Source organism: Sorex araneus, chromosome X (assembly GCF_027595985.1).
Source record: "Sorex araneus isolate mSorAra2 chromosome X, mSorAra2.pri, whole genome shotgun sequence".
Lineage (NCBI taxonomy): Eukaryota > Metazoa > Chordata > Mammalia > Eulipotyphla > Soricidae > Sorex > Sorex araneus.
In genome coordinates this window covers 371,565,404-371,585,121 of record NC_073313.1, presented here as the reverse complement: position 1 = coordinate 371,585,121, position 19,718 = coordinate 371,565,404, and the positions used below count along the sequence as shown (strand labels likewise).

The following is a 19,718-nucleotide window of genomic DNA, read 5'->3' as shown; positions in this document are numbered from 1 at the left end:
CCAGGGCCCCTGCAGTGCCCCACCAGCCTGGCTGCCTGAGAATTGCCAGGGTGCCCCCCTCTACACCACTGGGGGGGGCAGCCCCCGCTTAAAATAAGATGTTTTGTGCTCACACTGTCATTTGTCCCGTGTAGTCCTTCACTGGGGTCACCCTTGGTGGTGTTGGAGCCTGCACCAGGCGCGGGGACCCTTCCTCGCCAGGGCTGACCCGGGGCTGCCACGCGCGGGCTTTCAGTAGAGTCCACGGCCTGTGCGTGTTGGACCATTTTCACGGAGGTGCTGGTGATTCATAGTACTGTGGGTCACACTGTCAGGCGTCCGTGGGTCCAGCACTGCCCACCACCTCAGCTCCCCCGTCCCCCTTGCACCATGTGCCGAGGACCTTCCCAGGTGAGCCCAGTTCTCCAGACAGAATTCCCGGCCCCGCTGCTGTGGACACGTGTTGGTCTTACACTCATCTTTTTACACCCCACCTGTGAGAGCAGTCACGTGTGTGTGTGTGTGTGTGGGGAGGTGGTAAACTGAAATTTCACAAAATTTTAAATCAGTGATAATTGATCATTTTTTTTTTTTTTCTTTTTGGGTCACACCCGGCGATGCACAGGGGTCACTCCTGGCTCATGCACTCAGGAATCACCCCTGGCGGTGCTCAGGGGACCATATGGGATGCTGGGAATCGAACCCGGGTTGGCCGCGTGCAAGGCAAACGCCCTACCCGCTGTGCTATCTCTCCAGCCCCAATAATTGATCATTTTTTAAATCATGTATCTTTTGGGGGCTGGAGTGATAGCACAGCGGGTAGGGCGTTTGCCTTGCATGCGGCCGACCCGGGTTCAAATCCCAGCATCCCATATGGTCCCCTGAGCACCGCCAGGGGTAATTCCTGAGTGCATGAGCCAGGAATGACCCCTGTGCATTGCTGGGTGTGACCCAAAAAGAAAAAAAAAAATCATGTATCTTTTTTACCAACAGACAAAAGTCTCTATAGATGTAAGAAAATTATCTGAATAGGTATGGACCATTAAAAATAGACAAGAAGTTTGCTTTGTTTTTTGAAGAAAGTTCTTCAGACTGTTCTTGGTTCGGGGCCACACCTGGCGGTGCTCAGGGCTTCCTCCTGGTCCTTTCATCAGGGATCATTCCCGGAACTGCTCGGGGACCCTGTGGGGTGCTGGGGGCAGAACCCTGGTCGGCTGCACGCAGGGCAAGTGCCTTCCCCGCTAAAGAGCCTTCTTTAATGTTTATTGTAAAACTCCGTGAATGGTCTAGAGTTTTGTGTCAATAACTCCTTCAGATCTGAATGGTAATCACGGCTAGAATATTCTTGGGGAGGAGTTGTTTGATTCACGATGTGTTTGTTTGCTTTTTGTTTTTTTCTTTTCGGGTCACACCTGGCGATGCACAGGGGTTACTCCTGGCTCTGCACTCAGGAATTACTCCTGGCAGTGCCCAGGGGACCATATGGGATGCTGGGAATTGAGCCCGGGTCGGCAAATGCCCCACCAGCTGTGCTATCACTCCAGCCCCTGTTTGCTTGTTTTTCAATACTGTATCCCACCATTCTTTTCTGACCTGTAAAGACTCTCCTTTGATAGGTGGGCTGTGAATCTTTTAAGTTCTTCTTTTTTTTTTTTTTTTTTTTGCTTTTTGGGTCACACCTGGTGATGCACAGGGGTTACTCCTGGCTCATGCACTCAGGAATTACTCCTGGTGGTGCTCAGGGACCATATGGGATGCTGGAATCTAACCCGGGGCTGGCCCCATACAAGACAAGTGTCCCCCGCTGTCCTCTCTCTCCAGCCCGCTGGACTCTGTTTTTGCTGCTGCATTCGGGCCCCTTGGAACTGGGTGCCTGGACGCCTCAGCCCCGGGACGCCCGGGAGCCACCCCCTGCGGTGCTCAGCGCTTCCTCCTTCCCCTGTGCTCAGGGATCACTCCTGCTGGGACTTGGGCTCGCACGGGTCCTGGCACCATATCTGGGTCAGCTGCACGCAAGGCGAGTGTCCTGCCGTCGTACTCTCTCCAGCAGCAGTTCGGGAGTTTGTCTGACTTGCCCCCGCCCCAGAGGTGCTCAGGGCTCGCTCCTGGCTCTGGCCAGGGTCACTCCTGCAGCATTCATTCAGCTGCTTCGCACCTGTAACCCCACCTGGGTGTTAACTCGTTCTTTGTACCGACACCCAGGAGACGTTTCTCAGCAAACAAACAGCGTGTCCGAGTGTTGTCCGAGACCCTTGAGTTCTTTCTGCGTTTCTGACCACAGCCTGCCCTTCCCGGGCTCAGTCTTCTTTATTTTTTTTTTAATTTATTTATTTATTTTGCTTTTTCTGGGTCACACCCAGCAATGCTCAGGGGTTACTCCTGGCTCTGCACTCAGGAATGACTCCTGGTAGTGCTGGAGGACCATATGGGATGCCTGGGATCGAACCCGGGTCGGCCGCATGCAAGGCAAATGCCCTACCCGCTGTACTATCGCTCCGGCCCCCTCAGTCTTCTTTAAATAGACTTTTGGTTCTAATGCTCTTAAAAAAAATTTTTTTTTTAATAGTTTTCGGAGCATACCCGGGGGTGCCACAGTTCCAGCTCTGTGCCCAGGGTCTGCGTACGCTTCTGGGGTCGGATCCGGCTCAGGCCGTTTCCCCCCCCCCCCCCCCCCCGGTGCTCTCTGACCCCAATTCTGTTCCCGTGAGAAGAAACTTTGACCTCAGGTTTTATCTGTAGCAGCGTCTGTGTTCAGCGATAGGCGCCCCTTTCCCGGATGTGTCCGACACCACCCCGCGCCGGAGTCCCGAATCCTCACCCCGCGGCTAGGTCCAGCGCTGGAGCCCCCAGCTCCGGCCCGTCAGGTGTTAGTCCGGTTGGTTTGTGGTTTTTTTGTTTTGTTGGGGGGCCACAGTCGGTGCTGCTCAGTGGGTACTCCTTGCTCAGTGCTCAGGAATCACCTGGGGGACCATATGGGAACGGGATGCCGGGGATCGAACCTGCGTCAGCCACATGCAAGGCGAACGCCCTCCCTGCTGTGCCGGCTCTTCAGTAACTGCGCAGCTTCCCGGGGCCCTTCGCCCCGCGCAGGGCGTTTCCCGTGTGTGGATGCTTGTGCCGCCCTCTTGCCAGAGGAAGGTGCCCTCTCCCGGGGCCGGGCTCTGCAGGCGGGGGCGCCCGTGTCTCTGCGGCCAGCGGGAGGCCACACGAAGGTCAGACGGCCACCCTGGGCCGGGAGAGGCGGGAGTCACTTAGAGGGAAACGTTACATTCTCCGAGCTGTTTCAGTTTTCTCTTTGAAAGTTGCTGGAGGGCCACCCCCGGCGGTGCTCAGGAGTCACTCCCCTGGCACCGGGCACCGGGTGCGGAATCCAGCTGGGCCTGGCTGTGTGCAGGGAAGCGTTTTGACCCCGTGCTAGCTCTCTGGCCCCAGCTTTTAAATTTTTTATAAGCGATTCTTGCTTTCAGTTTTTGGTTCGCCCGAGAGTGAGGAGAAAGCCCTGCAGCCTCAGACGCCGGCCGCGCCAGAGCACTGAGGAGGAAGCCGGCGGTCCAGGCCGTCACCCGATGCCTGAGGTGCTGAGAGGGCCAGTTTGCAGGCTTCCTGCTTCTCGGCAGAGGTTAGCGGGTTTGGGACGAAGACGTGACGAAGAAACGAGAAGCCGTTATGCTTCTTGGAGAGCCTCAGCAGAAGCCGTCGAGGACCCATCGGCGCTCGTGCTTGCTCAGCCCCGTGTCCCCAGGGAGGGAGATCTGAGGCTGAGGAGACCTTCGAGGCCCTTTCCAGACTCCGCAGAGTCTAGCAGCAGCCACTGATCTGTTAGGAGCTGATGCCAAAGGGAAAAGGAGAGAACCTGGAAGAATGAATCTTGGAATTCACTTGTAGCATCTTCGTGGCACGTGACTATGTTCAGTCAGTCTCGTGGCAGCGTGTGTGTCTCGGGCAGGGAGCTCGGGGGCCACTCCAGGTGAACCCTGTCCTCTCCGCCTGTCTGTCTCTCTCACACACAGGCACCCACCAGCAGCCTCCCCCATCTCAGAGCTCACCAGCCGGACTGGCTTCTGAAGGCAGAATCTGTAGCACTGTCATCCCATTGCTCATCGATTTGCTTGAGCGGGCACCAGTAATGTCTCCATTGTGAGGCTTGTTACTGATTTTGGCGTATACGTGCAGCGGGACACTCTCGGTAGCTTGCCGGGCTCTCCGAGAGGGGCGGAGGAATCAACCCCAGGTCTGCTGTGTGCAGGGCAAACGCCCGCCCCGCTGTGCTGTCCCTCCGCCCTCAAAAGACATGTCTCATGTATCTTCCTGAATAATTGGACTTTCGGCTTATTGAGTAGCTTGAACACCACATACGGTAGAGTAACGACGCTTCCGCCTTAGTGGGAACGAGTTTCCTGTTTGTACGAGGGTGTGATCCTCCTTCTCTCTCCTCACTGCCCGATCTCTAATCTGTCCCGTGCTTTTCTCTGACCGAGGTCTTGGAAACGGCCAGATGTGGGCGGTGCGGCAGGATAGCAGGCGGGGTGCTCGTCCTGCAGGGGGCCGAACCGGGTCACGGCCAGGAGCAAGCCCTGAGCGCCACTGGGCCCAGGGTGTGACCCCCAGCCCCCACCCCCAAGAACAGTCAGGGCTGGAGCGGCCGTGCAGGCCGAGCACAGCTGAGCGGGGCCCACCCCCCTCGCCAAAGGGTGTTTCAGGGTCCTCTGTGGAGAAGCTGGCCGTGCAGGGCAGTGTCCACAGGCGGGACGGTCTCCTCTCCCTCCTGCCCTCCTCCTGCTCGCCTCCAGAGCACTGTTCGTCACTGCGTCACCCCTCCAGCAGGGGCCCTGTGCGAGGCCTCAGTGCCAGCCTTGGGACGGAACAGAGAGAAGGACCCCGGGAGGAAGTGAGCGGGACCCCGCTCCGTCAAGGCAGCAGACGGGCGTGTGGCGGCCAGCACGGGGCCCGGGCAGACAGTGCGACCACCTCCCTGTCCCCCTCACCCTGGGGGCGGTGCTCGGCCGCGTCCCCAGCCCTGGCTCTTGGTTGGGGCAGTGAGACTGGCCGCTGCCCACCCGGCGGGGAGCAGCCAGGGGCGGCTTCTGTCCCGGCGGGCCACGGCAGCGGGGCCCAGGGCCGGGTCTCGGCCGACTCGGAAGGCGCTGGCAACCCCTGCACTCTCGGTGTGCTTCTTTGTTTGGGTCCCCGGCCAATGCTCGGGGAGTCCCGTGTCGGCCACCCTGCCCGGCAGTGCCGGTCACTGGACCGGGGTCGGGTGCGGGAAGGCCCCGGCCTTAGCTCCGAGATGGTCTCTGGCACTTTCAGGGCTTAAAAATTATCAATTCGTTTTGGGCTGAGCAGGCAGTGCTCCTGGTGTAGGGACCAGCTTGGGGCCCCCGGGGCCACTCTCCGGGGTGCTTGAGGCCTGGGCCCAGCTCTGCACACAGGCACGCACCCCTTCCCAACACGTCTCTTGCTCCTCCGTTTCCCCTGTTAAGGTGGTGCAGTATTCCTGGGGGGGGGGGCTGTGCAGGCGTGGGCCCCCCCACTCGGCCCTGTGCTGCGGCGGGAGAGGCTCTGGGACTGTCAGTAGACGCGGGAGGCCGGACAAGGAGCAAGGAAGGCTGCTCGGAGGAGGCTCGGCCTGGGCTTTGAAAGTGAAGTCAATGAGAGAGGGAGAGGGTGCGGAGAATCGCGGAGTGCAGCATGTGTGAAGCACGGGGCGTGTGTGTGTGTGTGTGTGTGTGTGTGAGAGAGAGAGAGAGAGAGAGGCGCCCTGGACGGGATGGCAGTCATCCGTGACCGCTGCACTTGTGGGGTGACCTTGTGGGTCCGGAGTCTAGATGCACACATGTGAGATTGTCTCTCATTATTAACACTTTTTTTTTTCCATGTTTGATGCCCTTTTGGTTTGTTTTGTTTGGGGGCCACACCCCGCATGCTCAGGAATCACTCCTGGCAGTGCTCAGGGCCCGTATGGGATGCCGGGGACCAATGCGAGGCCAGCGCGCCGCCTACTGTGCTCTCTCTCTGGCCCCCGGGGTGAGTTGTCAGGAGCGTGGGGGATGTCGAGCAGGTCGTGTGAGGTTTGGGTGTGAGACGAGCCATCGTGAGGGAAAGAACTGGAGGAGGAGGCAGAGGGAAGGGGCAGAAGCCACTCTGGAGGCTGGAGGAAGTTGGGGGGTTCCACAGGGAAATGGAAAATGAGCAAAACGAGAGAGTCGGATGCGTCACTCGCCAGAGCAGGGAAAGGGTCCCCTGTGGTGTTTCCGCCCGGCTGGGGAGGGGAGGGCGTCTCAGGGCAGCGGCAGCCAGAGTCCTGGGACTCGTTGGGTAAAGGAGCGTTTGTCCACGTTCAGTGTCGGATTGTGCTTTGATTGTGTTGTGTTGAGAGGAGTGACGTTAAGCGGGTTATTACACATTAATATCAATAAGTCACACATGATCACGTCAGCCTCGTGAGTGACGGGGTTTACATACACATCAGTCAGGGTCCGAGGGAGTGATGAGTCAGAGCATTGGGCTCAGGAGCACAAATCCCGGGTTCTGGTCCCAACTCTGTCCATTATTTTACCTGTACGCCCATTCGTTCGTCTAACAGGGTGAAGAGTTAGAAGCAGTTTATTCTAGTTTCGAGAATGGGGTCAGTCTTTAAGTTTCTGGTATTGACACGTAACGTGAGGTGATTGCACGCCACCTAGTGGAGAAACTCGTGAGCGAGTCCGTTTCAGTGCTCGGGTGAAGGATGAGCATGGGCAGGGCGGGGGTGTGGAGAGAGGACGGCAGTAAGGCACTCGTACACGGTGACCCCACCGCGGCCCCCTGGACTGAGCCCTAAGAACCACCAGGTGCAGCCCCAAGCAAACCAGAGCAGGGTGGGGCGGCGGCACGGATTTGCCTGGGTTTGCCCCCGAGCCCCCCGGGCTGACTGAGCCCAGCTGTCCTCGCCCTGTCGAGAAGGGGGAGAGGAGAACGGCGCGGGCAGGCAGGTTGGCCCCTAGCTCGCAGGGGCTTGAGTAACTGTTGGTGTCGTATTGAGTTTTCCCTTAACTTCTTACGGACGCCTCGTGTTCAAGGCATGGTGTGGGCAAGCGAAGTCGCCGTGCGTCACCCCCCAAGTGCGCTCAGCCTCCACCCGCCCTCCTGCGTGGTTCCTCCAGGCTCTGCACTCGGGTCAGTGCTGGGGGGCGGAGACAGACCCTGGTCAGCTGCTCGCACAGCTGCGCCCCACCGTCCCGTCTCCCGGCCCGCACACGCTTCCCTAGTTTAGGACCCAGGGCCAGGGGCCTGTCGTTTCTGGAACACCGTCTGCCCGTCTCTACTCTGGACGCGCGAGATGGTCAGCGCTGGCCTCTGCTCCACCGTCCAGCCCCTTGGCACAGCAGCCCGCAGCACTGCCTGCCCTCGGCTGCAGGCCACCGCTGCGTCCCCAGGCCACGGCTGCTCCACCCGCCGTCTGTCTCTGGGCACTCGGGTCGCCCGGAGCCGCTGTTGGAGTAACGCAGTGGACACACGCGTGCCCGTGTGTCTTTGCATGGATGTTTTGAGTGTTTTTGTGCCAAGAAGCGGAATTGCTTTGTTGTTGGGACTTTTACTCGCCCATTTGTTGGGGGTGGGGAAGGGCCACGGCTGGCAGTGCTCAGGACTGACTCCTGACTGCGCTCAGAAATCACGCTGGCAGTGCTCCGGGACCACGTGGGCACTGGGGCTCGAGCCCTCTTCAAGGCTCACACCCTCCCTGCTGTGGCTCCATTCCTCACTCTTCCTTTGGAAAGGAATCTCGATGCTAGTAGCTGTCTCGCCTCTCTACTCAGAATCAGTGCTCACGTTGTGAATTGTCATGTTATCTATGACATTGTTCTTGAAATTTTTTATTAGGTAGTGCAGTTTTTTTATTGAGTTGGGTATTTTTGTTTGTTTTGCTTGTTCCGTCGTGCCCGCTGGTGGTTGGGCCTGCAGGGCATCCTCTTGGCTGCCTGGGGAGGGGGAGGTGGAGGTGGCCAGGGATGGGCCCGGGGGCCGCCGCATGCGACGCGTATGACAGAAGCACGTCAGTGCATGTGACTGGGAGGCCGAGAACTTCCCGTCCTGGGACTTCCTGCCCAAATCTGGATTGCAAACCAGAGATCGTTCTGGCTGCAGACACGGGGCGGGGGGGTTGTTTATTGTTTGTTGTTTGTTTTATTAAATGACGCCACCCTCTATATTGTAATTGTTTTTCTTTCCCTTTGTAGGTTCAGGGACAAGTTCATCCTACTCTTGAGTCTAGTGACGATGCTCTTCAGTATGTTGAAGAATTAATCTTGCAGCTGCTGAACATGCTGTGCCAGGCCCAGCCCCGCAGCGCTTCTGACGTGGAGGTAGGACTGGTGAGCTCCGCTGGGTCGCCGGCTCCCCTGGGTGCTCGCTCTGATGGCCGCTGAGGGCGAAGAATCTGTTTTTAGTACATAGCTAGATGTAGATATATGCTATGTGTGTGTGTGTGTGTGTGTGTGTGCTTGCTAAATGGGCCACGTCTGGCTGTGCTCAGGGCTCTGTGCTCGGAAGCATTTGGGGCTGGGGACTGCTGTGTGCAAAGCAAGTACTAGACTGTCACTCCAGCCTGCTTGTAATTTTTTTAAGTGAAGACTCAGAGACTTCTTGTTACCTTTCTTGGTGTGTATCGTAGCTTACATATGTTCTTGCTGACAAACTTCCATATCTCTTTAATATAAGGTGAATTTTCGTTGTCCTCCGAGTCCACACACATGCCTCCCCGCGGGTCCCTCCCGCAGGCCGGCGCGTGTCCCCTCAGAGCTGACCCCTAGCCCGCACCCCCTCACTCCGAGCGGATTGTCTCCCGGAGCTGGAGTGTTGCTGAGACAGTCTGGTCAGGTCTGCTCCTGCCGCCCTGCTGGGGCTGACGATTCCTGCAGAGATGCCCCAGGCTTCTCCAGGGTCATCGCGGCGGGAGGGAGGGAGCACTCTGGGAGGCGATTCCAGAGTCCAGAGAAACCAGACACGCGTAGGCGTGTGCGGTAGGATGGAGTCGGAAGCCCCCGCTTTTCGAAGGCCCCTTACTTCTTTTAAATTTAATTTTTACACGAGTCACCATGAGGTATAGTTAGACTTACAGACTTTCGTGCTTATGTGTCAGTCATCCAGTGATCGAGTAACCACCCCCTCCTCACTTTCCCACAGCCGTCTGTTGTTCTGAAGCGTCTAGACAATCTTTTGCTCTTCAGTTGTTCCGTGTGTTTCAGATAGGAACTGAGCCCCTTTTCACCAAAGTTCCACACCTCTTACGATGGTCCCTGTGTTGAGGACTTGCAGTTTTGTGGAGAAGCGGGTGTGTGGACATGACAGTGCTCCCTCAGAGAGTAAAGGGTGTTTCAGGGACTGGAGGGGGCGCAGTGACAGAGACCTTGGGACTTGGCACGCCCTGCTCAGACAAGAGCTGGGGAAATTCAGTTCAGGAGGAATCAGGTTTGAAAAGAGGAAAATTTGAAGTACTAATTGTAGAAAATGGGAGGTAGAGAATGCACGAGTTTTCTGGCGAGCCTGGAGAGATGGTACCGTGGGTGAGGTGCTTGCCCTGCACGTGCTGTCCTGGGCTTGATCCTCGGCATCCCGTAGGGTCTCAAGAACCGCTAGGATGGGCTGGAGCCATAGCACAGCGGGGAGGACGTTTGCCTTGCACCCGGGTTCGATTCCCAGCATTCCATAGGGTCCCCCGAGCACCGCCAGGAGTAATTCCTGAGTGTCTGAGCCAGAAGTCACCCCTGTGCATCGCCAGGTGTGACCCAAAAAAGAAAAAGGAGAGAGCACTGCTAGGAGGAGTGATTCCTGAGTGCAGAGCCAGCAGCAAGCCCTAAGCATCACTGGGTGTGGCCCAGACCTGTGGGTCCCCCATCCCCCCAGAGCGTTCTGACAGTGATGAAGGATCGTTTGATTTCAGTGATGCTGTATGAGTAAAGCTACAGCTATTTGTAAGTTACTATTTCTTTTGCGTCATTTGAGTGTGAGTACAGGAAAGCTCACTGGGTCAAGTGTTCCGCTGGAGACTGGCAGAATGTAGGGAGGGGGGTGATGAGAGCGGCTGCAGCAGGGCTCTGTGCCCTGTCCGGGCCCGGCGCATCAGCCCGACAGTGCTCTCGGGCAGGCAGGAGTGGGGGAGTATCCCCATCCTTGGCGCTGCTCTCGCTCCCCGAGGGCTGGACAAGGGGTGTCGAGGGCGATCAGTGAGAAGCTGCTGGACAGAGACTGAGGAACCAGCTAAGCTGTGAGGGGCAGAGTGAACATAGCGAAGGCGGGCCTTGGGGCATCCCCCCAGTAGCAGGCCTAATTGGGTGCTTCGGTTTGGGGCGCTCAGGGCTACAAGCTTAGCCCCCCTGGGGCCCTCTTTGGGGGTGCCGAGGCCTGAAGGCAGAGCTCCGCCCGCCAGCCTGGCCCTGTCCAGCCGCCTGCCCGGTGCCGGCGTCAGCGTCAGGCCCGCCCCGTGGAGGTGAAGCCTGTCCCCGTGAGAGGGTGCAACTCCAGGGGTCTCATCTCCGTTTGCTGCTAGTAGCCGCCACCTAAAACACTGTCCGCTGCCCAGGGGGCTCTCGGGGGTGCCTGAGGCGTGACTGGGGCCACTCGGGCCAGACCCACCAGTGCGTGGGGGCAGACTGGAGGGTGGCGGGGCGTGCCGCTTGGAAACCACAGCCCTGGCCCCTGGGCATTTCAGCTTGGAACTTCTGCAGTAGCAGAGGCCTTTCCCCTGGCGGGAGTGATGACACAGGGGGAGGGTTTGCCCGGCACGCAGCCCACGGGGTCCCCCGAGAGCGCCAGGAGTCATTCCTGAGCATGAGCCAGGGTGTGGCCCCCAAACAAAAAAGCAAAATCAGACACCCCCCGCAAAAGGTGTTTATCCCATCGCCTTGCCTTATTACTTTTAAGTACTTAGCATGGGTGCCCTTAAGTACCCACCTTTTAAGTACTTATTGGAGGCATTGATTGTGGGTTGGGGTTGGAGTCGGGGTTATATGTGAGGGAGACAGAGACAGATTCAGGTGGGTCACAGCTCTGTGTCCAGAGACTGACGCCTGTCGCTCAGTAACCCGGAGAGGAGTCCTTCTTCTTACGTACATTCTTCTAAAATTGTAAGTTAGAAACTCTAGAATAGGAAAAATGGAAACTCGTGCTTTTTTCCAGTCCGGTTATTTTCCAGATACCCTTTTTCTGTGTAAGTGTATGGAGAGGAGGAGAGGAATAGGACGGAATTTCAGCTTTTTCATTAGGAAAGAATCTCCGTTTTCCTCATCCACTAAGGTTCTTTAATTTTTAAAACATTTCATCAATTTAATCGATTAATTGAACCTTCTTTTGAAGTAGCAAGAGTTAGGAACTTATCAAAGTATTTGAATACATTCGAGGTAAGAGATGTTTCCATCAGAATCTGGTCTGGGGGCTGGGCTGGGGATCGTGCGGGGAGTCGAGGCCAGACCCTCGCACCCGCAGGCAGCACCCCGGGATGTGCACCCACACCCAGTGGCAAGGCCCTGTGAGGCAGCGCAAGCGCGTGTCTGTTCCGGGCAGCGGTAGCCACTCGCCGTGCACACACCGTCCTTGGGCCTGATGTCCGCTGGCTCCTGAAGCAGAACAGGAGTGACCCTGAGCACTGCCAGTGTGTACCAGAAGCCAAAGCCCACAAACATTACTTTGTTCGTTTTATGTATTTCACAGAGGATGGTGTGGAGCCACTCCTGGCAGTACTCGGCCCACCTGTGGCAGTACTCAGGGTCATTCCTGGCAGTACTCAGGGTCACTCCTAGCAGTACTCAGGGTCACTCCTGGCAGTACTCGGGGTCACTCCTGGCAGTACTCAGGGGTCACTCCTGGCAGTACTCAGGGTCACTCCTGGCAGTACTCAGGGGTCACTCCTGGCAGTACTCAGGGTCACTCCTGGCAGGCCTCGGCCCACCTGTGGCAGTACTCAGGGTCACTCCTGGCAGTACTCAGGGTCACTCCTGGCAGTACTCAGGGTCACTCCTGGCAGTACTCGGGGTCACTCCTGGCAGTACTCAGGGGTCACTCCTGGCAGTACTCAGGGTCACTCCTAGCAGTACTCAGGGGTCACTCCTGGCAGTACTCAGGGTCACTCCTAGCAGTACTCGGGGTCACTCCTGGCAGTACTCAGGGGTCACTCCTGGCAGTACTCGGGGTCACTCCTGGCAGTACTCAGGGGTCACTCCTGGCAGTACTCAGGGTCACCCCGGCAGTACTCAGGGTCACCCCGGCAGTACTCAGGGTCACCCGTGGCAGTACTCAGGGGTCACCCGTGGCAGTACTCAGGGGTCACCCGTGGCAGTACTCAGGGGTCACTCCTTGCAGTACTCAGGGTCACTCCTGGCAGTACTCAGGGGTCACTCCTGGCAGTGCTCAGGGTCACCCGTGGCAATACTCAGGGATCATTCCTAGCAGTACTCAGGGTCATTCCTGACAGGACTCAGGGGTCACTCCTGGCAGTACTCAGGGTCACCCATGGCAGTACTCAGGGGTCACTCCTGGCAGTACTCAGTGTCACTCCTGGCAGTACTCAGGGGTCACTCCTGGCAGTACTCAAGGGGCCTGTGCCAGGCCAGGGATGGAACCAGGGGTCAGCTGGAGGCGAAGCGGGTTCCTTTGCTTGTTCTGTCTCTCCCACCCCCAAGAAGGTATTTTAGAAGATGGTTCAGTCGGGCCTAGCGGAGTGTGTGTGTTTCTATTTTTTCTAAAGAATACACTTCTGTTACTCTAAAGTATAGGAATCATTCAAGTGTGGTACAATTCTTGCTTAATATTCAGCTCCTAGGGGATTTGTTTGAGTGAAAAATGGGGAGTAGTTTTTCAGTTGCCCCTTAGTGTTAGGAAAACAGATGTTTCAGAAGTACTTGGGAACTGAGGGTCGTATGAATATCTCGCCTTGCTTGTGCTAATTGAAAATTTTTGATAAATTGTACTACAAATTATTACAAACTTTGAACTGTCACAATTCAAACAGGGTTTTTGTTGGATTTTTTTGTTTTTAGTTTTGGGGGCCCCCAGCGGTGGCTGATTTTCCCCTGTGCTTCGTGTGGGCTGTCTCGGGGGCAATATAGCCCCCAGCTGGGAAATGTTCTCTGCAGATGCCTTCTTTGTCCGATTAGGTGCAACATCCTGGCAAGGAGCTCAGCAGTTAGACAGTCTGTAAACACCACTTCCAACTAGAATGATTTCTGTAGAACATACCTCTGATTGCATTTTTATTAATGATCACCTCTATGGCTGACTTAATGAATGAACATAAATGAAGAAAAAAATTATCAGGCTTAAATGTCTTTAACTCTTTTTTTGTGTGTGCAAGTTACTTTTTTAAAAAAAAAAAAGTTTTCCATTATAACTTTATAGATATAAACTTATCTGCATATAACTCTTTCCAGTTTATTTTTAAAATTTGCTCTCAGTCTGGGGCTGGAGAGATAGCACAGCGGGTAGGGTGTTTGCCTTGCACGCGGCCAACCCAGGTTCGAATCCCAGCATCCCATATGGTCCCCTGAGCACCGCCAGGGGTAATTCCTGAGTGCATGAGCCAGGAATGACCCCTGTGCATTGCCGGATGTGACCCAAAAAGCAAAAAAAAAAAATTTGCTCTCAGTCTGTCCTGAAATTACTGTTTGCTTTTTCTCCCAGCATATCACAAAAGAATCTTTTTTGTTTCCCATTTTAATAGCGCATGACTAAGATTTTAATCTAGATGGCTTACAGTCAGAAATGCTGTTGAATTTTTGTTCCGTTTGGGGGCCACTAGGCAGCGCTTAGGGGCCACGTAGGCACTCAGGCCAGCGCGCAGGGCAGCTGCCACCTGCTGTCACCCTCGCCCCTGCTGGGCTTTGTTGGTGGCGTCCCCGACTTCCTTTTCCCCCTTGATGCTGTGTGTTTCTGTGGTTTGTCCTATCCCCGTGAAGTGGCAGACCTGCTCTTGTTTGGGTTTCAGGCAGCCATGCTTCAGCCCGGCCCCTTCCCCAGCGCCCACTCCCCCCGCCGGAGCCACCTCCCAGCCCTCTGCTCCCCGCCTGCCTTGGCCAGAGGCGCTTCCTTTCCAGGCGCTCTTCTGCACCGTTGTAGCAGGTTCACACACTTTCCCACCTTCCAGCACCTGCGCCCTGGGCCGGCCCCTCCTTGCTGTCCCCAGCCCCCCCAGGTGGCATGGTCTTTCTTCCCCCTTTTGGTTTCTGGGCCACACTGGGCCGTGGTCAGGGGTTCTCCTGGCTCTGCACTCAGGAACCACTCCTGGTGGTGCTAGGGGCCTTGGGGGGTGCCGGGGATCCACCAGCCCAGCGTGCCAGGTGGGCACCCCGTGTGCTGAACTCTGGCTCTGGCCCTGCAGGTGGCATGTTTCTTACTGAGTACCAGTTTCTGTGGGTTTTGTTTTCAGTGATTTGGGTGTTGTTATTCCATTATCACGCTCCTCTCTCTCTGCATCTGAGGGGGATCATCTTTGTCAGCCTCTTCCTGACTGACTGACTCCGCCTGTCCCTCTCGACGTCCCTCCCCTTGGTCCTGTTGAGGTGATTAACTGATTTTATTTTCACAAAGTTTTCACAATAATTGATTGCATTCAATATTCCAACACCAGTCCTACCACCATTACACCTTCCCGCCACTCTGTTTCGAATTACCCCACCCCAACCCCCAATCCTGCCCCCAAGCGGACCTCAGTAATTTACTTTGTATTGCTTGTTAGGAATAATCTGTCAAAGATGACTGAGAAAAGCTTCCACAGAGGAAAGCGTGTGAAGGTTGTTGTATCGCCCTGGTGCCACGAAGCCCTTGTATAGAGTATGAGGTGTCAGCAAATGCGGCCGCGCGGCACAGGAGTTCTAAGATTTTAAACAAGGTGGTACAGCTAGAGTCACACCTCTGGCTGGATGGTGACTGTGGGGTCTCTAGGCATCTCTGCGCATGTTGCTCTCTTCCTCTCCGGAGGTTTATTTGTGAGTCTCGGGGTCGTGGCCGTTAATGAGCTTAGATGGCGCCAGAGGCAGGTCTTGGGTGTGGCTGCCAGGCTCCCGAAGGGCAGGGAGATGGGGGTGGGGGGGCATTCCAAACTCCACCCGAGCTGGAGGTTTCCGTCACGAGTCCCGCCTGCCTGGGTTTTTCCTTGCTGAGTTCTTGTATGGTGCCTTTCAGGTACTATTAAATACTGATTAAGAGCATGTGTTAAAGAAAGTTAGGTAGCACACCCAAGGATAGTAGAGGTAAGGACCAGGAGGTTGCCCCATGGCTTGGAAGCCGGCCTCACATGCTGGCGGAAAAGGCAGCTCAGATAGAGAAGGGACCACCAAGTAAAGGGTGTTTGGAGGACCCGCTCAGGTTGGGAGATGCGTGCCGAATGTAGACTGTAGATCGAACACAACTGCCACTCCGTGCCTCTATTGCAAACCACAACACCCCAAAGGAGAGAGCGAGCAAAAGTGCCGGTGGGCGGGGGGGTGCTGGGACCATCGGTGGTGGAGAATGGGCACTGGTGGAGGGATGGGTACTCGAGCATTGTACAACTGAAACGCAAACACGAAAATTTGTAAGTCTGTAACTTCCTCACGGTGATTCACTATTAAAAAGTGATAATAATAAAAAGAAAGTTAGGCTGTAGCTACATGTGCTGATTTTAATTTTAGTATCTTGCAAGTAAATTTAAAATATTGGGAGTGAAAACTAAGTACCTTTAGGTTTGTTGGGCTTGCGGGGGGCGGGGTGGTTCGTGGGAGAGGGAGGGAATCACTCCCTGGCAGTGCTCGAAGGACCATGTGTGATGCCGGGGATTGAACCCAAGTTGGCCGCAGACACGCAGGCACCTAACCCACTGTCCTGTCACTCTGACCCAGCACCTTCCGTTTACATTAGCACTGCAGCACTGTCCTCCCGTTGCTCATCGATTGGCTCGAGCGGGCACCAGTAACGTCTCCATTGTGAGACTTGTTGTGACTGTTTTTGGCATATCCAATACACACGGGTAACTTGCCAGGCTCTGCCGTGCAGGTGGGATACTCTCGGTAGCTTGCCGGGCTCTCCGAGAGGGGCAGAGGAATCGAACCTGGGTCAGCCGCGTGCAAGGCAAACGCCCTACCACTGTGCTATCACTCATTTTACATTAGTTGATTAAATTAGTGAAATTCAGTTTTCACACCAACAGTTCTATCGCTTTCAGTGGAAACTAATTAATTGAATAAGAGTCTATTAAGGTAAATGTTTCCTCAAGACAATGCCGTGGGGCTCGAGAGATAGTCCCGTGGGTCAAGGCCCTTGCCTTGCACACGGCTGACCCCGGGCCTATCCCCAGGAGCCCGTATGGTCCCCTGAAGGTTGCCAGGAGTGGCCCAAAACAAACAGTGGCCTGGGACCAGAGGGAGGCCAGCTGGCCGGGCAGATGGGCGCTGTGCTGTGGGAGGCCTGGGCTTGGGTTTGGTCTCTGGCGCCCCCGGGGGTGAGCCCTGAGCACTGCGGGCGCGGCTGAATCCCTCGCCCGCCCCCCCTCCCCAAGAAACAATGACCTATGAAGGGTTCAAACTAACTGTCCCATCCTACATTAAAATTTTGCTGCCAGTGTAAACTTGGTTTCTGTGTTTTTTAAATCGTTTTAAAAAGTCAAGTTCCTTTACACAGTGGATAATAAAAATTCATGGAGGTTTCAAATGTAAAATAGTACTTGAGTTTATAATTAGTATTGAAAATAAGGACAAATGGTTAAGAATTAGATTTAGGTATTTGCTTCTTAAACTTAAGTTTGGCTCCTGACATTTTATGTAATATTTTAAATGGCATCTGCTCCTTCTTGCTACTAACCTAGTCACAGTGAAGTTGGATTTGGTGTATGATTTTCCCCTGTTTGGTGTCTTCGTTTCCTAGTTACGAAACTAACACACTGACGTATAGAAAGTTTCCTCTTCAGGGGCTGGAGCAATGGCACAGTGGGGAGGGCGTTTGCCATGTAAGCTCCCGACCTGGGTTCAACTCCCAGCATCCCATATGGTCCCCTGAGCACTGCCAGGGGTGATTCCTGAGTGCAGAGCCAGGAGTAACCCCTGTGCATCGCTGGGTGTGATCCAAAAAGCAAAAAAATAAAAATAAGAAAGTTTCCTCTTCAGTATGAGAGTCTGTGTCACTGGTAAAAAAATATACTTTTGGTATCTTTGATTTTAAAAGAAATTCTAACTAAAAGCACTATTTAACGTCTTTGTTACTTAGCTTTATTTTCCTGTTTTCCAAGGAACGTGTTCAGAAAAGTTTCCCTCACCCAATTGATAAATGGGCCATAGCGGACGCCCAGTCAGCCATTGAGAAGAGGAAGCGCAGGAACCCCTTGTCCCTCCCGGTCGAGAAGATCCACCCCCTGCTGAAGGTAAAGCCCAGCCGGGCCGGCCCGCGCCAGGCGCCTCCAGCCGAGATGCCAGACACCACGGACGTGTGGGGTCCCACCACGGGGAGGGGGAGAGGAGTCGGGAAACGCAGAGTTGGGCAAATGATTTACAGTGATTTCATGTGAACAATAATGGGCAAATTAAAGGGACTAAGGAAAGTTCCCGTTGGTTGCAGTAAGGCCAGGCACAGTACACAGACACGGAGAGTCCTTCCCAGGCACGGTGCACAGACACGGAGAGTCCTTCCCAGGCACGGTGCACAGACACGGAGAGTCCTTCCCGGGCACGGTACACAGACACAGTACACAGACACGGAGAGTCCTTCCCAGGCACAGTACACAGACACGGAGAGTCCTTCCCAGGCACAGTACACAGACACAGTACACAGACACGGAGAGTCCTTCCCAGGCACACAGACACGGAGAGTCCTTCCCAGGCACAGTGCACAGACATGGAGAGTCCTTCCCAGGCACAGTGCAGACACGGAGAGTCCTTCCCAGGCACAGTACACAGACACAGTACACAGACACGGAGAGTCCTTCCCAGGCACAGTGCAGACACGGAGAGTCCTTCCCAGGCACAGTACACAGACACAGTACACAGACACGGAGAGTCCTTCCCAGGCACAGTGCAGACACGGAGAGTCCTTCCCAGGCACAGTACACAGACACAGTACACAGACACGGAGAGTCCTTCCCAGGCACAGTGCAGACACGGAGAGTCCTTCCCAGGCACAGTACACAGACACAGTACACAGACACGGAGAGTCCTTCCCAGGCATAGTACACAGACACAGTACACAGACACGGAGAGTCCTTCCCAGGCACAGTACACAGACACGGAGAGTCCTTCCCAGGCACAGTACACAGACACAGTACACAGACACGGAGAGTCCTTCCCAGGCACAGTACACAGACACAGTACACAGACACGGAGAGTCCTTCCCGGGCACACAGACACGGAGAGTCCTTCCCAGGCACAGTACACAGACACAGTACACAGACACGGAGAGTCCTTCCCAGGCACAGTACACAGACACGGAGAGTCCTTCCCAGGCACAGTACACAGACACGGAGAGTCCTTCCCAGGCACAGTACACAGACACAGTACACAGACACGGAGAGTCCTTCCCAGGCACAGTACACAGACACGGAGAGTCCTTCCCAGGCACAGTACACAGACACAGTACACAGACACGGAGAGTCCTTCCCAGGCACAGTACACAGAAACAGTACACAGACACGGAGAGTCCTTCCCAGGCACAGTACACAGACACAGTACACAGACACGGAGAGTCCTTCCCGGGCACACAGACACGGAGAGTCCTTCCCAGGCACAGTACACAGACACAGTACACAGACACGGAGAGTCCTTCCCAGGCACAGTACACAGACACGGAGAGTCCTTCCCAGGCACAGTACACAGACACAGTACACAGACACGGAGAGTCCTTCCCAGGCACAGTACACAGACACGGAGAGTCCTTCCCAGGCACAGTACACAGACACAGTACACAGACACGGAGAGTCCTTCCCAGGCACAGTACACAGACACAGTACACAGACACGGAGAGTCCTTCCCAGGCACAGTACACAGACACGGAGAGTCCTTCCCAGGCACAGTACACAGACACGGAGAGTCCTTCCCAGGCACAGTACACAGACACAGTACACAGACACGGAGAGTCCTTCCCAGGCACAGTACACAGACACGGAGAGTCCTTCCCAGGCACAGTACACAGACACGGAGAGTCCTTCCCAGGCACAGTGCAGACACGGAGAGTCCTTCCCAGGTCTGTGTCCATGCAGGTTCTTCAGGTTTCCACCCTCACGTCCTCACATACACATAAACCCTCCTGAGATTGCCAGAGACTGTAACTTGTGACGGAGATTCCCCGAAGACCACCTAAACTAGCTAGTCTCTCTTCTCACCTGGCTCAGTTCACTGTCTAAGAGAGTAGGGGGAAGAACTGGCAAGAACTTTAATAATGCTATTTCTGTTTTATTGGTTCAGCGAGCAAACTGCATACTTGAATGATATGCAAGGCTTTGTTTGTAGTTATATTATTTGATTAGTAATAGTCTTAGACATTCAGTACAAATTAGAGAAAATTACTAAATTTGTAATTTTTTTAATTGTTTTTACTAGTCACTTACTGCACTGTACTATGAGAGATAACAAATTAAGATATATGCATAGTGTGATTCTCAGATTTTAATTTTATGATCTAATTGTGGATTGCATTTAACTTATTGTCTGTCTTTATTACTTTTGGATTTTACAGTTTCTGTATATCTTTAGGTAAATGCAACTTGCCGCCAACTTAAAAGTACACTTCTTAAAGTTGCGGCTGGCTTGCCT

General features: G+C 54.9%; 1 protein-coding gene across 4 annotated transcripts in view; it reads left to right on the top strand.

Moving 5' to 3' along the window:
• The window catches only part of SOS1 (SOS Ras/Rac guanine nucleotide exchange factor 1), a 109,849-nt gene that overhangs the window by 28,314 nt on the left and 61,817 nt on the right, over window positions 1–19,718 (top strand). For all 4 annotated transcript variants that reach the window (XM_055120154.1, XM_055120152.1, XM_055120150.1 and 1 more), the window contains exons 2-3: window positions 8,196–8,321; window positions 17,207–17,338. In XM_055120154.1, coding sequence (XP_054976129.1) covers window positions 8,196–8,321; window positions 17,207–17,338 — 258 coding nt within the window. The remainder of the gene's footprint in view (window positions 1–8,195; window positions 8,322–17,206; window positions 17,339–19,718) is intronic.